This window comes from Falco biarmicus, chromosome 8 (assembly GCF_023638135.1).
Source record: "Falco biarmicus isolate bFalBia1 chromosome 8, bFalBia1.pri, whole genome shotgun sequence".
Classification (NCBI taxonomy): Eukaryota; Metazoa; Chordata; class Aves; order Falconiformes; family Falconidae; genus Falco; species Falco biarmicus.
In genome coordinates, this window is record NC_079295.1 from 5,076,888 (window position 1) to 5,094,674 (window position 17,787).

The following is a 17,787-nucleotide window of genomic DNA, read 5'->3' on the forward strand; positions in this document are numbered from 1 at the left end:
ACAAATTATTATCATCAAGAGAAAGACTCATGTACGGATAAGAGATAATAACTGTACATATATACAGGTACTGTCAGTCATGTTGCATCCAGAACTCAATAATCATTAATCAGTTTACAGCTTTCTTCATGCCCATGACGAGGAAAATTGTTCCTGATGATGCCTATTTCAGACATATTTTACTATGTAAAAGCCCTGAGCTATTTCAATCAACTAGAATAATCTGTATATAATTAAAATGGGCATTGCTTTAGTCCTCCAGAAACTGGAATTATTTGATGGGCCATATTATTTTTATCAAACAGAACAAGTTTTAAAATCAAATATTCACACGGCTGCAAGTTTCAAAATTTCCATTGTACAGTGCAGACCTTACTCAAAACATACATGATTCTTCATAACACTTTTTGTTATAAGTTGGCATTTTTAGCTATGATTTAAAATGGTCTTGTAATATTCTCCATTCTTTTCAGCTTGAATCTCAGTACTAGTAAACACAGAAATGGAAGAACATTCTCTTTTAGGAATCTTTAATGTAGTATGTATAAAAAACAGCTTCAGATGCATGCCAAACCAGTTTTCAACTACCTGCATGTCACTTCGTGAAATGCCAATTACAAACATGAAATTCATCCATATCACAATAACCAGAAAGCAAACAGATTAAATATCTATATTTTTATTTTCAAATATGATCTTCAAAGTACTCACACGTGTTCAAACTGCCGAATACTCTGCATATCCAAACTTCATACATTAATTTAAATCTACAAATGTAATCCCTTCTACCCTCCTCCACCTTCACTTGCAGAAACCTGACTTCCCTTTCTTTCCTGTAACTGAAATGTTCCTATTTAATCGACTTCTACCTTTTAGTCTTTCATTTAAGGACTGTATAGATAAGAATGTTCAGGTTAGTTTTAACACATTTTTCTCATGTCAGCTATACTGGCCATATAAGCATATACTTAAAAAAATCAAAATTTTTAACAGATTAATTAGTCTTGCCCATTAATTTCATGCACACTGGAAAACTTACAATAATCCCATTTCTCTTATTGCGTAAGAGTCTTATAAAACCTTTTACAGTCTAACAGTAACATAAAAGATCACATCCTAACAACTAATCTTCTCTCATAGTTCCATTTTAAAAGCAGCAATAAAGAGAAGAAAATAATTACTATACTTTCTGTCATTTCATTAAAAGTAAAAAAGCCTCAGAACACCGGTATTGATCCAAAAGACAAAAAAAAAAAAAAGGGCAATTTTCAGCACCATCAAAACATTTTCTTATATGTCAGTTTTCTTAGGACATGAAAGATAAGTCTTCTTCATACTGTACAAAGTTGTATTTTGAAAAACTGGGAAAGCAACAACAAGACAGCAAAGCTTGGCAAAATGCTTAATTCCCTCTTGACAATATATACGCATGTTGGTATTTCATTAACACTAACATAACAAAGAAAAAATAAATTGTCAAGACCCATTTTATTTGTAAGTTTGGAAAGATGATTTTAAGGTATGTACTAAATATAATTATGTATCATTAATATATTAGTAATATAGATATTTAAGAAAGAATTCAATACAGTCCTTGACAAAAATATCACCCAAGCCTTATGCTGTTAATTAAATATTAATTATAATACCATGGCAACAGAAACATTGTCTGTTTTCTGACTGAGGAAGATCCATTAGAAGAAACGTTTGTGTTTCAGAGATAACATCCAGTATTTCCTCTAAGGCTACATGAGTCATCCTTCTCAGATTTTTGCCATGTTTTTAAAAATAACATTTTCGTGCTTGAGAATTCATATAATATGAAAAAGAAATAATTTAGATAAATACTGTGCAAGAAACTCTTGCTGAAGCACTTCTGCCACAGGAAAAAAAAATAAATAAAAAAATGTTGTTTTGAATCAGCAGTCAAATTTAGTTTAGAATAATCTGTGGGAAGATGTGCTCATTTTTGCCTTCTGGAAGCCACCCAGTGCTGGCCTTTGGCACCAGCACCTGCTTCTCAGAGGGCGGAGAAGGGAAGTGACATACACATTTCTTAAAAAGGAACCAAAGATTTTAAATTCTTCACCACTTGGTACCAACTCAACTAACTAACTATATAATTCAAATGCCTACATTATCACAATTCTTTGGTTTCTCCTACAGCTGGATAACTATCAAATAGAACAGAAGTAATCAAGCATCTTTTGCTAGCATTCTAAAATTAGGCAAAAGCAAGTAACAAAGGATAAGCCTACCCTTCTGACAGCAAAATATTTTGGGACACTGTTTAATAATAAGACTTAAGAAGAAAAAGTAAAATAAAGAGACTGAAAAAACTGAGTTGCTTGGTTTATAATTTTCTAAAATTGAGTATTTGTATTATTAAGTATTATATGTATCTTACCATCTTCATTCAGGAACAGTTTGTTGAATCTCAGTCCACTAGGCTCTTTACCAACATATCTGTGCACATACTCTGTGCCAAGATCGTTAACAGCAATAGCATATTTCAAAGGCTTTACACAGGACTGAAGACAAAATGGAACTTTGGTGTCGCCAACAGAATGCCTGGGAAAAACACAGATGAAGAGGTTTGAAATTTCCTGTTTGCCAGCTGTGGCAAGTAAAATGTTACATGCTTCATCTGTTCTTCAAAATGCTAGGACTATTAACAAAAACACCCCAAAAACCAAAAGTGTATTATTACTAAGTCTCATTTTAAAGAGCATAACAAAAAGATGTAAAGGTTTTAACAACTGCCTCCATAAACGAGGCATAACAAAGTCTGTTGCTGGTGATTACTGCAGATGTAAAAAACCAAAAGCATGTTCAGAAATGGGTTTGTACCAAAACAAAACAAACAAACAAAAAATCACCTCACACCTCTAGTATCACACTTACCCCACTCAACTGCAAACCACATACTCACCAGGGCAAAGCTGACCTGAATATAGCCACTACACGTATTTCTATCTATATAAACAAAGATCAGATCCAATTCACTTTTGGAATTTGAGGGCAAGAATTAAATAGCCATATTTACAATCCCTTTGCTAATGGCCTAGGTATTTTATTACCATTATTAAATGCTATCTTTTGGAAAGTTTACTTTCAATGTCTGTCAGACTGCATTGAAGAATGACTCATACAAGCAGCATATGCCCCATCTAGAGCGAAAAGCTCCAAGCAGCCACTTCTCCCATGGCAAGATCAGAAGTGTATTTGTTTCTTTTCATTGCAGCAAACATGATGTTTCAGAGAAACCTCACCGAATTATTCTGGCATTATAATAACTAACACTACACAACATTAAACATTACAAGAATTAACATTATAAAACACTTCATTAGTACATGTTATAAATAAAGCAAAATGCCAATTTAAAATATTCAAAAGGAAGAACATCTTTACTTTTAAAGCTGTTTTACTATGGATAGATGGTAATTCAGGCATTGAAGCAGGAAGCTGAAGAATACTTCAGCTCACTTGTACAGCTCCTCCCCTAGAGATTATATAGCATATGGCTAATAAGAAACAAAGATCATAACAGATCACATTAAAAAGAACCTCGATCCATAGTCACCATAAGCAAGTCTAACGCTCTCTCTCAGGAATGCCCCATTTACCCAGGACATACTCAACATCTACAAATTATGGTACTCAGAATACACAGTATGACCATATCAAACCGAGGGCCAGCAGAGACACGCAAGCTGCTGAGTATCTCACATTGTCTACTCACAAAGGTAGGTACAGAATAGTTTACCTTACCTCATAGCTAGGTGGTGAGAGATACTCCTTTACATTTAGGCTCCTAACTGTCTCTGCCACACTAAGTTACTAATAAAAAATAAAAATAAGGTAACTCTAGCTGTATCTAAGACCTATATACGCCCTTACAGGAGAAAGTTTAAACCTGAAAAGCAAAGTTATGTTAAGTTCCATCCAGTTCCCACATCTTCATTTTCTCTGTAAAGACATACAGCAGTCTTATAATAATGCTAGAGTAAAAGCATTAAAGTGTAGAAAAGGAACTAACTTCTAAGCACACTGTGACTTACAGAAGAAGTAATACAGCTTGAGGCACGGGTACTATTAGACAGAGCTCTTCAACTCCCAAAGATTAATACCACGTAAGCATTGTCTCTATCCTGTCCTTTGATTATCATCAACATTACCCACAGATTAATTATTTGGATCGTAAGTGCAATATAATACAGTTTTAAACAAAGTATTTACAAATACTGTTTAAACAATATTTTATAATAATAGCAAAACAATTCAGGTTAAACAGAAAAACAGAAAAAAGTTAAGAAACATGACCAAATGGGTTTTACTTCTTAAGTAACTCCAGTAAAGCTTTTTCTTTATTAAACCACAAGATATCACAAAGTGCTGTATGAGTCAGATAGTTTAAATAACTGAAATAGCAAAATCTAAAAGTTAGAATGTACCTCTGTCCATCCACTGTGCAAAGTGACACACCCCACAAATCAGGGCTGAACTTGGCCAGCTGTGGAATATAGTCAGCAACCTATCACAGCATGAAATAAAAGAGAGACAGTACATCCAAAATACTTAATATATGTCAATTAAAACAAACATCAATGGAAAGGACACATAAGGTTCAAATGAATTATTCCACCAATAATCACCTAGCATATCTAAAACTTCATTACAAATTACTATATTCACTAGATCGTTATCAATTAGAACTTTTTTCAGCATGTTCTAAGAGGAACCTCTGTTCTGTGTTATAGCACGTTTAGCGTTTTCAAATCATATAAAATTTTAGCTTGTAATCAAGTTTGGGGGTTTAAAAATTTTTTGAAAATAAACACTAGAATAAACTTTAATTACTAACATAGGTATGGTGTTGACAATTACTTCTGTCACACAACCACCCAGTTGTGCAAAGCAGCACAATTCCTTAACAGGCTAAAGTTTAATCTGACAAGCTATATAGCAGTTTAATAGTTTACCTAAAATATAGAAAAAACACCCCTGTTTCTCATTCTAACCTCAAAACCGTAGAAGACTGTTAAGAGATAAGGAGCTGTATTTCTATCACACTTTACAACTTGCAGACATAAATGAACTTCCAAAACCATTTCACCAAGTTATCAGTTTAATATTTTGCTAAAAATGTTAAGAAAAATCCGTCTACTTAAAGAACATATTTGCTTAATATCAAGAAATCTACAGAAGTTTGAAGTTGAATTTACAAACAGGTTACCTTTCCTCCAGATTGTTTTTTAGCACTTTCATACAACTCATCAATATGTGAAGTAAATGACATAAAATCTGGAATGACAAACTTCCTCCTGAAAGCTTGAGTAAGCAACACAATATTACTTTGTACACACCTGCAAAAAGTTAAAAAAGTTTATTAGTATTTTGACAAAGTACTGTCAAAAAGCATACCTGAGTAGCAATTACATGCTATTTAAGTAAGGACCATCAGTCCCCTGAAGTTAACATGCCTACAAGAACAGGTCTTCATCAGAAAGACTCTTCAATTTCCTACTTCATAAGTTTTATTTTTTTTAAAGTATTTAAAATTGTTTCATTGCATTCATTTTCACGCCTTTTTACTTAAAAGGTCTTCTTTTTGAAGCTTCCACTGTGAGGCTGTACCGCAAGGTACTACAAATTTGCCTTCAAGTAGCATCTAAGCTTGCAAAAGGGATCTAAGCCACGCATTTCTTGGGATCAAGACATGTGAAGCTGTTTCTAACCCAGCCTCTGCCCAAAGAAGTGCTAACTTCAGAGTTAGATGGGACCCGAGAGATTCAGGGTTGGTTTCTCTTGCCTCCAACTGGTTTTACCACGAACAGAGGGAGAACACTGCCAACAGACCAAACTGGAATGAGTTTACACTCTAATAAAAATAAAACTCTGCAGAAGTACTCGATAACATCTTCCAAACTAAGCAAAAGTTAGCAGTACTGCAAGTCTCTTGCTTCAAACTACCACCAGCTGAGGAATCTTTGCTGCCTTTTAACCCAGAACACAGTTACGTTATTGTCCACACCCTCGGAACATCAGCCCATCTGGTACATTTAAAAAACTGATGAAGTGAAAAGGACTTATCTAGGAGAAGCAGAAGAAAGGAAGGATCAAAACACAAGCTGGGACAAGCTGCTGAAAGTGGTGTGTCTGTGGGTTAGGTTGAGCAGGAGTAAGGGTGGGAATTGGGAGCCATTAACACGTCAGTTGAAATATGACCTGATAAAGAGTATTAACAGCCTTATCCCAGTGCAAGAAAGAGGAAAGGAAGGTTTAACACCAAACAGTTTCCTTAATGTGTTCATACTATGCTTTCTGGCAGGGTTGACAAAAGCAGAAACATACTGTTAGTACAGACAAATGGAAATCTAGGCCCATACTATGAAGGAGTAACATAGCCTTCCAAAGAACACTTATTCTGAAAGTAAAAAATTAATTTTTAGGGAAATATTTTATTCTGAATAGATACTTCCAATAATCCTACTATTAAAAGTCATTATCAGTTCAAAATGAAGATGCATGCCAAGACCAGTGAACAGACAGAACTACCTTCCCTTTTGATCCCCCTCTTTCAGTTTGAACTCCTTTGTACTTAGCCCGAATTCAGCTGACAGCCATTTCTAATGCTGGTAGGCACTATTCTCCAAGAGTGAAAGAGCAACAGCAGAGAAGTCTGTTGTACACAGTAGCCTCTCAAGAACTGCTCTGCCTGTAATACACCTCTTCATTAGTCTACGTTAAAATTGCAGCAGAGTTGGTTTTGTTGCAATCTGTCATGCCTATCCACTCCTTTTTTATGTATCTTGCAAAAAAACCTGTTCCTTTTTGTTCCCAGCAGCCTCCAGTTACAGTTACCTATTCCAGGTGCAACAACCCCTTTCCAAATGTACTTAATAACAGTGATGGCAGCGATGTGTGCAGAAGGAATAACAATATAACATGGATTAGGTTTAAACTTCAGATGCACTTCTACATTGTCTGTAGCACCTGCACAGCATTAAGCACTCTTGTTAAAGAAAAAAAAAAAAAAAAAAGACTGAGGTTCACCAAAACCTATTAGAACAACTCAATACAAAGCATGGAAAACAAAAAGGCGGCAGTATCCACTCAAATACAAACTTTTCTCTTAATTTTTATAATCTCACCCTAAAGATTTCTGTCTTGTCAAATCCCAATCCAAGCATTTCTTCCCCTATTTGAAAACATTTCTTTTCAATCTATAACCCTTCCCTGATCCATTTGGGTTAGGAAGATTAGGATGCAAGCCTTACGATCTGTAATAACTTTCCATGACTTGTATAACCTGAAAGTAAAGTTTGGGGTTTATTTTTTTGGAAACAGAACTTTTGGTCTCTAGCATAAACTTAGGGTCATTTTGTTTCCTTTATCATTCAACTTGCTACGTTTATCCATTCCTTTCCAAGTTCTAGCTGGGTTTGCTAATTATAGCTTCCCTACACGAAGTAGACACTGGCTAAAAACACAGTCTGCACTCCCACCAATTCTGAAGAACTGTTTGGCTACCTATAAATCTAAACGGACACCTTTTCTCCTGTTTAAAGCATTACAGAAAGCAAGACTAGGTCTGTAGAAGTGCTACATATATTCAGACATTTCAGAAAAAAAAGTAACATTCTTTTGACAAATGAGGTATTAATGGAAGTCCTCCTCGTCTGCTGTCAAAAGCTTTGTAATTGCTCAAATAGAATGAAAACGCTTATTAATATGTCGGGTTAAACAGATCTAAAATGAAAGTTTTCCTCAGGATTTGCTACCTAGATGGAGAGCAGCACAGCCGCTTGGCAGCGAACAGATAACTCTGAGATCCAGCAACAGATTGTCAGGTTTTTGCCGAGAACATAACATCCCCAGACTCCTACCCGCAGAGCGGAGGTTTGGCTAGCACCACCACAGTTCTAGGTCAATAAAGCGGGACAGGCAGCACCTTGTGACAAAGGCTAAATCTGCAATGCCAAGGAAGTTATTCTGAAAAAGAATCAGGATTAAACCTCAGAGTTATAACTGTCACTCGGTAGCTATCATCTCATTCGAGTGTATGCCATTTTCAAAATAGCTCAATTCCAACAGCCTCATGCCTTTCCTCCCCTCCCCTGCCCCACCACTGAACAAAATATTGTTAGTTAAGAAATCGGGCTTTTTGCAACTCTTCTGTTTTTCTGTCAGGAACAAGATGCGAGTTAAAGGAAAAGCTAAAAGGGGTCAGAGGATTTCTTACAAAGATTATTAGAAATTTTTCTACAAATTGGCAACAATGTCATAGAAACAGATCAAAAAAATAGGATATGTCAAACTATGCATGCTTCATGAGCAAGATTAGAGTATACAATCTTCCCTATTTATTAAGTTGCCTAAGTTTCACCCAACAATAGTTAGATGGCACTACTACTACTTTATTAAGTAGTTACCATAGCTAGGGTACCAAATAAAAAAAGGAAAGAAAAAAATCTACATAGCAAGCTAACTACCATGCTGCACTGCTTGCAGCAGGCTGTCTCAGCAAGGTACCGTTCATGCTACGAAGATGTGTTACGTTATATACATGCAACAAACAGCTAATTCAAGAAATCTGTCAAGCACTCTCTCTGAAACGTCCACCAGTGAAGCCTTCAATTCAAGAAACTCCGGAGATGAAAGATTAAAAACCCAAGTTGTAACATGGAGATTTTTTCCAAATTTTTATTTAAGTGGAGAGCACTCTAAAGCCAGAAGTCTTCAAGATAAAGCAATTTTAGTCAAATTGGAGTGTAATGTTTCGAACAACTAAAAAGGTGTTTAAACTTCTGTTAGACAGATGGTACAGATGCATGAGCTAACAAATTTTACAGGTAATTTCTACTGGACTCAATTGATTTAGACACGCTTATGCTACCACTACTCCATGTCACTTATTCTTGATGCTTTATTTGATCTAGCAGCTTTGGATTCAAATTCAACAGCAGAATTAAACTACTTTTACATTTAGGGAACCAATGCTTCAAAGTCCTGAAGCAAGTACAGGTGAGTAGATACATTATTATATTTCTCACCTTAAACACCTGGGAGAATAAAATACAAGAACCTTGTATGGGTCTCCACACAACAAATGCAATGTGCCTAGGAGGAACAGATAACTGAAGTCTGGGGTTTTTTGATTTATAAAAAAGGGTAACAACCGCTGCTGCAAAGGAGAATCTGCTGTGCAACGAGATGCACCTTTCCACCGGCTGTATAGCCCTCATGTTCAAAACTCTTCCTACAAAAGACGCAACCATGTTAGCTCTCAACAGAGTACCACAGTAACAACCACGCCCCCAACACAGACGATCAAATCCTAGAGATGTGCCACAGGACACAGGCTAACCTTGCTAATTAGCAATCACTTGTCCTTTTTTTAATGTAGAGCCCTTGCCTAAAACATAATCCATAGCTTACTGTTACAAACAAGCCTTCTACTATAAATGTAATGCATAATAGCAAAACGCATTTCCTTTCCAATCCAACCACACACCCAGGAAGGTTTCTGACTCTGTAACAATTTAGAGTTTTTACTGTGATGACAAATAACCAGTGAAAATCTGGTTCTTGAATTTGAATATAGGAATAAAGTTAGTCCACACTGTACCCTTAAGACGTATCCCACATATGATTAAGGATCTGAATGGTTTGCAATTTTGTCACACACACAGATACTCATTTTTTTTCCCCCAATGTACTTCCAAAAATGTTTATATATCTTAGAAAATATAATATATATACTTTTATGTTTTTTACAGCAACTACTTAAATATATGACATAGTATAAGCATATATTGTATATATTTTATAGTCTGATATAACATATACACAATTATGTATGTAAACACACCTTTTTATATATATGCACATATGTATTTTAAATTGTAACAGAGGAAATAGCACTAAACAGGATTAGTTCACAAAGGAGCACGTTTGGAATGAACTGAAGACAGCCTAAACAGTGCTTATATTGTTCAGCTAACTGACCACAGACTTATCTTAAAAAAAAAAAAAAAGCATCACTAAAAATATGGCACACAAATCTTTTCCAAAACAGACCAAAGCAGTCTCTACAGTCCTAACTACTCCCATCTCTACAGATCTTGAAATTTCACATCACTATTTTTCACATACTCTTTTTTAGGATTAACTACATACATGCTCTGCACACCTCACCACACAGAAGCAGCATTTTGAACTTCAGATTAAAATAATTGATGATGTAGAGAGAGAGGTTTTACATACTCGTACTAAATACTCCACACCCCATCAATAAATTTACTTTGCATCTGACCGAGAGTTGCAGTATAGGATCAGATACACAAGCTAACAAACACTGATAGATTAAACTCTCATGGAGATCACACAATCTGTCTGCTGCATGAAACCAGAGAACGAACTCGTATGAAAATAGCATCAGTAGGAGTGTGTGTTTGACTCCCTTTCTAATCACACATTGATTTATATACCTTGTAAGACAGCAGTCAGTAACAGACAACATTCATTCAGAATTATATAGTTATATTATTGACAGAAAGTTTACTTTTTAAAAAGGTCTTTGTCCAGCATAACACCATCTGAAGTTGTTTGAAGGGTCAGTCTTAACATATCCATACACTCTTTCAATCGGGGATCAGATGTACGTAATCCTGTAGATTTGAGTGCCTATTACAATAAAACAATAATTACTAAAATGAAAAGATATGCTATTACAATCAAGTTCTCTACTGCTCTGTCTCATTTATCAAGATAAAGAAACACCTGCACTGTGTTATCAACACAGAGACATTCTGATACCTTACCAATCCTTTTGCCATTTCAGCTGCACTTTATGTCAATGGACTAATGTCATTTGAAATCCACAGCGGTCCGACTATATTCTACATACATCAAAACAGTACCCGGCCCTGCCACAGACACAGATGCTCTCAAGCACACTCTTTTTGCACAGCAAAGTAGTGAGTAACAACACTAGTACACTCACTCTTAGAGAAACACTGTTGGGGGGGGACAGGGGTGGGAAGTTACATTTCTTGTTGCAGCTAACCACGTGTAAAATTCTTTGGTTTGTATTCTTGTATCTAAAGTATTAGAAAAAAAATCTTGTAGTAGTTAGATTTCACACAGCACTCTGGAACAGTAGACTTACAGTTATGAATTTATGAACCGGTATTTTTTCTTGTCCTTCTGCAATGGTATAGAAAAGTAGATCTTCTAAGCTAGGAAGGAGACCTTGCTTCATTTTACTAGGGGAGGAGAAAAAAAAAAAGAAACAAAAACACATGCATAGATTAGTTCAGTGCATATTTTTATCTATACACATTTTTTATTGTTGTATTATTCACAAGGAAACACATTTTCACTCCCAATATAACCGCTACCACCAATTTCAAAGAACACTTATCAGTGAACACAAAGCTTAATTCAGCTTTAAATATGGAAAAAAAAGCTAATAACAGAAGTAGCATATACATTTCACAATATTCACAACATTCTTAACTGCAACATAGTCATGTTTTTACTGACTTACATTTATTGCTAAGATTACAATTAGAAATATTTTGAAGCAGGTTTGTCACGTTTCCCTTGATGTTACAGAGGATAGACATGTTCCTTGCACAGAGGATGAAGTATTTATAAAACTCAAAGATCTACATGCTTCGTAATCAAGCTGTAAGAGCAGACTGACCCAACGGTTCCACAGGCAAGAGAAAAGAGATAATGAATGTGTATCATTTTCTTCAAAATAATCCTGGTTTTAGGAACTCCTAGGAGGAGTCCTAAAGCCCTTGTCTTTCTAGAAGCTTATGTAAGCCACATAGTTACAGCAAAAGCAAGCAAAGCCTTCTGCAGCATACATAGTACAGCAACCTGAACCAGCTCAGGCACCAGAGGCACGAACTCCCATCAGGCATACTTAGAAAGGTAACATGCAGTACAGATACACCTCTAATGCTCACTATGCTTATCAATGTAAATACACTGGCTCTCCAAGCATTCCACGTGTTAAAATAGTTAATGTGAAGGAAACCTACCAAATTAAGCATCAAGATTCCTTCTAAGAGAAAGAGGTGTAATAGCTTTGCCTCAAAGCCTTTGGAAGTTTTCTCTAAGTTTAACCTCAGAGCTACACCTTCCCTTAATATTCCAAAGCACTCTGCAGCAGGCAGGAGCACAAGTCCGTACTCAGTTCGTTATGCTTCCCCTGCAAGCATGGCACCGCAGCATACAGTTGGCATCACAGCACACAGCTGGAACATACACCTCCAAACTGCTAGGGGCAGTGATAGCAAAGGGCTTTGGATCAATTCTTTTAGTCCCCTGATGTGCTCAGGTTTGTTTCTAGACAAAGTCAATTTAAGAAAGCCAATGTTCTGATGTTTGAGAAGCAAAAATAAATCCTCCAGTAAATGCAGGCATAAATTAACTAAAATGCAGAGTATGCAGTCTTACATTATTTTAGCCATTAGTTTTAAAGCTTATGTTACTATACTGTAATGTATAAAAGTTATTGCCCACAACTAGAATGCTCGGTGGCAATTCGTCTGTTTTTATACATGTATGCATGTGCGTACAAAAAGCAGGTCTGAATTCCGGTCATGACAGTTTTCACAAGATAAGCAATTCTTTGAATATCAGTACTTAGGGTTGTAACTACAGAAATAAAAATGCAACTAAGCACAGATCCTCAGTAGGCCAGTACAATCTTACAGACTGGCATTTAATCCTTCCTTCTCTCCCAATACTAGCTTACTCTACCCCAACAACAGGTCAGATTTATAATTATTTTTAATACAAATCTGATTATATCCAAATACTCTTTTAAATTTAAGGCAACCTCTAGATTACATTCGCCTCCCTCCTCTCCTCATAACTAGCAGCAAAAACCAGTAGTAAAAAATCTCACTTCTCATTTTCCAATTTATTTAAAACACTCTACTTACATACTAAGAACAGAAGACAGCTTTGTAAGCCAACAGAACTTTCCTTGTCTTCCAGTCTGGCTTTTTTTTTTTTTTTTTTTTTAAATGATGCTGGCTGACTAATGCACAGACAGGCTGGCAATTCAACCAAGACAAATGCTTGCAACTACCTCAAGCAAATTACTGAACACCCTTTTTCCTAAAGAAAAATCATGTCTTCCACGCAGCACATTGTGCTTTCAATCTTTTGAGAACAGTATGCCCAGTCAAGCCAACAGAACCAAAGCTACTGACACACCAATTAAAGCTTCATCCTGTACCTGCATCTGAACTCTGCAGCTACGGGTTTTTTTAAAGCTACCCCGAGTTACACAGTCTACACCCTGTATTTTCCCCATTTACAGAGCATTTAACTAAGCTCCCCAAAGCATCGAGGTTTCACATTTCAAGGAATGCCTCAGCTGTAAGACTCATTACTGGATTGCTGATGGTCTGACACAGGAAATTTTCGTATTTCACTTTGATGAAACGAGCTGGCAAAGGCATTGAGAAACATGAACTTATGACTTATTTAATTACAAGTTTCTGACCTATTATTCAGAATTTTACAGCTGTTCCTAATGTGGCATCTCTATCTGTTAGGGGGCAGAAAAAAAAACTTCAGACATTTGACCAAGATTCTGATCTGTCTCTTTGTAAGATTTTAGTCTATTAAAGAGATGAGCACCTTTCGCAGCAGAAATTCTCTCTTGACACGGTTTCCGTATCTTTCACATCTGCTGTTGTTCAACCCTGGGTCAGTCAGCCTAATTTAACAATGGATCAGCACTGACTGCCAAAGCAAAGAGGATGGCATTCGATATATTTACAGAAAATTGCTCTCTGTCAAACAGTCCATCTTTTGATAAAGGTTATCAGCTAAATAGAGGTAGAAAGGCTTGCTCTGCAGTTTATCAGGTCAGTGATGTCAGTAACTGATGTTTGCTTAATCTAAAAGCTGTGTTTTGGCACTATGAGCGCACTTAGCAAGATAGTGCTGTTCAACACATGTTGTAAAGAGCTGTTTTTCAAGTCAGGTAACTTGCAATTGCCAGTCAAATTAAAGTGGAAATTCCAGTTTATTCCATTTCATGAATAATGACTTTTGATACTGATTTCCCTGATTTAAAAAAGAAAGCACCAGACTATTACACAATTAGACTTCTTCAGTGGTACGCTAACCTGTGGACTAGAATACTGGCAGATGCTCCATACTGGTCCTTAAATATAAAGAAAAAAGAATGCAGGAATTCCAAGCACAAGGACTGTGTGATCCACATTGTTCCTTCCTTCAGCTCTTTGTAATTCAGCTCTTGTTAAAATTAAATCCTTCATGGAATCTGGTATAAGCATTGTACTGATACAAAACAATTTCTACAATATAAAAGAGATTAAATTTCAAATACAGTGAAACACTCCTACTTGGTACTTCAAGACATAACTGCCAAATGCAGAACAGGATTTATGAAACAACAAAAGATACAAAGATATGATGCTGCTAATTATACTTTCAGGTTCTTTATCAACCATAAGACACCAGTCATAAAAATTTAAGGTCACAAGAGCAGTCACAAACAGTCCCTCATGGGTCTGTATTGGGACCAGTACTGGTTAACACCGTCATCAATGACATTGACAGTAGGATCCACCGCACCCTCAGCAAGTCTGCAGATGACACAAGCTGCATGATGTGGGTGACACGCCTGAGGGACAGGATGCCATCCAGAGGGACCTGGATGAGCTCCAGCAGGCCTGTCTGAACCTCATGAGGTTCAACAAGGCCAAGTGCAGGGTCCTGCACATAGGTCAGGGCAGCCCCCAACACAGGCTGAGGGGGTGAAGGGACTGAGGGGGTGAAGAGACTGAGGGCAGCCCTGCCGAGAAGGACCTGGGGGTGGTTGGGGATGAAAAGCCAGACATGAGCCAGCAATGTGGACTCACAGCCCAGGTGGCCAGCTGTATCCTGGGCTGCATCACCACCAGCATGGCCAGCAGGTCAAGGGAGGGGGCTCTGTCCCTCTGCTCTGCTCTGGTGAGAGCCCACCTGCAGCACTGCATCCAGCTCTGGGGCACTCAGCATGGGAGGACACAGACCTGTTGGAGCAGGTCCGGGGGAAGCCACAAAAACGACCAGAAGGATGGAACACCTCTCTCCTATGAAGAAAGGCTGAGGGAAGGTTGGGGTGGTTCAGCCTGGAGGAAAGAAGGTGCTGGGAAGACCTTATTGTGGCCTTTCAGTACTCACACGGGGTTTACAAGAAAGATGGGGACAGACTCTTCAGTAGGGCTGTTGCAACAGGACAAGGGGTAATGGCTTTAAAATAGAAGAGGGTCGATTTGGTCTAGATATAAGGAAATTTTTTTTGGTTGGTTTTTTGTGGTTTTGGTTTTTTTGTTTGGTTTTTTTTGTGGGGTTTTTTTTTTTTTTGTACGAGGGTGGTGAAACAGTTTACCCAGAGGTAGATGGGGTAGATGCCCCATCCCTGGAAACACTCAAGGTCAGGTTGGATGGGCTCTGAGCAACCTGATCTAGTTGAAGATGCCCCTGCTCATCACAGGGGAGTGGACTATATGGCTTTTAAAGACCCCTAATGACCCCAACTATTCTATGAAAGCTACAAGGGCTGAAACCCACAGTCGGTAGCCACTCTATATAAAACAGGCATCCTGAAGAAGGTATCACCATACTACAGATAACTGATCTCCAACTAAGAGATATAAACATTTGTCAAGCCAACAAGTACTTCCACAGTTAAGATACTGGTCCCACTAACAGTGGCGGGTAACCTGGGAACTTACCAAGATTCCGACAAAACTAAATATTTATAAACATAGACCAAAGATGGACATATTTTAGTAGACATCAAAGTGTTTATGTTGAAAACAAGGACTGTTGCTTCAAAACCTTAGCCTCTAAGGAAGTTGCCAAAGGTCTAATGAAAGCAAAGTTTTAACATTTTCTTCTATCTGCAGCTATTATATCCACACTCCAACAGGAGTGGCAGAGAGATGAAACACTGCCTGGTTACTATACAGTTATTCCTCTGGAATCTGGCCTGGACACAAAAACAAAACTCATTATAAAAGGTATTTCCAGAATTCAGCCCTGTCCTTAAAAAGGAGCGCTACCACTCCCTTGTCATCTTAAGAAAAAAAAAATAAATTAATAAAACACTTGCATTAACCATCTTCCTATATTCCATACACTAGTACCCATAAATATTGCAATGTAGCTATACTTTAGAAATCAGGGTTGTTCACATTTTGCTCCTTGTTCTCACCTTAAGGCCTTTGTAATTTAGAAACAGCTTATACTAAGATAAACTATGTTTGATCCTACAACGCACACTTACGCTGACAGTGAACAGTGCACAGTTATACTGAAGTAGAAGTAAACACTTTTAAACATTACAGAAGTTTATAATTTAGGATTTTACAACTGGGTTATTGTTTTTAATTATTTAGGCATTAACATAGGTATGACTGCATTTTAATGCACAGCCTTCATTAATCAAAAATACCAGTCTATGACCACTCTCAGTTGAAACTCAATTTTTTTTTTTCTTTCCAAAATGTATCAAGTCTCACAGAGTGAAGGCTGGATTGCAGGGACAAGGAGGTGGTGGAATATGTTTAGGAAAAAGATGCATAAGGGGATGTGGTTATGCAATGGGATACTAGTTATTTCATCAGCCACAGACCTCATAATTTATTCCCTCTATAAGAAATTAAAACTGTTCTAAATTTCTGTACAGTCTTTGCACAAATTTTCGGTTTTCACTCGCAACTCCTACTCTCTGTACATGAGGACTGTTGGGCAAGCAAACAAGCAAGAAAATGTCAGTGCTGTCCTTCGATACCGTAGGCTGTTCCAGTATCCTAGAGCCATGACCTTACAACCAAATAGGAAAAAATAATCCCTCAAAACAAACAAACAAAAGTGTATGAAGGACTACTGTCTTCCCAGTTGGGTCCACAAATCATGGGCCAAACACAACTCAAATGTTATATACTGCTGGATGGCAAAGTGCTACAATCAGCAGAACACCCAGACTGCACTGACAGCCCAGTTGTCAATTTAGTCTAGGAACCTGTCTTCTGAAGATCTTCACTTTTCTTCTGAGCCCTGCACTCTGCCTTAATATAGCAATGATTTCCATATCATATATAAATGCTTAAGCAAGATTTTTTAAATTCTTCAAAAAAAAAGTATCCAACGGCCTGGCTAACGTGCCACCAGGAATTCCTGCACAGTCTGAACTGAAAAGAAACTGTTTCCAGCTTTTTCCTTGTTCACAACTATATGCTGTATGTTTTATGTAATTGCTCCTTGCTCATTTTGCAGTAAGGCTCAAAGAGGAAGCATCTGACTTTCAAATACATCCTTTTGTCAAAAGCCAAAAATGATTAAACTGCATGTAACTGGTTTGTGACTACACAGGTAAATCCTGTAACTTCTAATGCGTCTGGTAAAGCTAACTGATGCTAGCTGTAGGAAGCTGTTCTAAAAAATCAGTTTAAGAAAATGTTACCTCTTTAATAAATCACCTTCTCAACATCCTCCTCAAAAAACCCTCATAGCTGGCATACTGTTTTTTCCTAAGTTTTTAATGGTACTGTCTGCATTTCTCATTGAAAACACACCTACTTGAGCCGCATCTGATTAATTTTTTTGTTCCAAAGCATTGTGTAAAGTCAATTCAAAGATGAAACTTCATATATGTTGAACAACAGTACAAATATAATAACAATACAGATATGATAGTGTATGATATTGTATGTTATCTAACCTGACCAG

General features: G+C 37.0%; 1 protein-coding gene across 2 annotated transcripts in view; it reads right to left on the reverse strand.

The window, feature by feature from the left end:
- Nucleotides 1-17,787, reverse strand: part of GLS (glutaminase) — a 66,583-nt gene that overhangs the window by 46,860 nt on the left and 1,936 nt on the right. For both annotated transcript variants that reach the window (XM_056349213.1, XM_056349214.1), the window contains exons 2-6: nucleotides 11,177-11,273; nucleotides 10,571-10,692; nucleotides 5,240-5,369; nucleotides 4,458-4,537; nucleotides 2,408-2,571 (exon numbers count right to left, since the gene is read on the reverse strand). In XM_056349213.1, coding sequence (XP_056205188.1) covers nucleotides 2,408-2,571; nucleotides 4,458-4,537; nucleotides 5,240-5,369; nucleotides 10,571-10,692; nucleotides 11,177-11,273 — 593 coding nt within the window. The remainder of the gene's footprint in view (nucleotides 1-2,407; nucleotides 2,572-4,457; nucleotides 4,538-5,239; nucleotides 5,370-10,570; nucleotides 10,693-11,176; nucleotides 11,274-17,787) is intronic.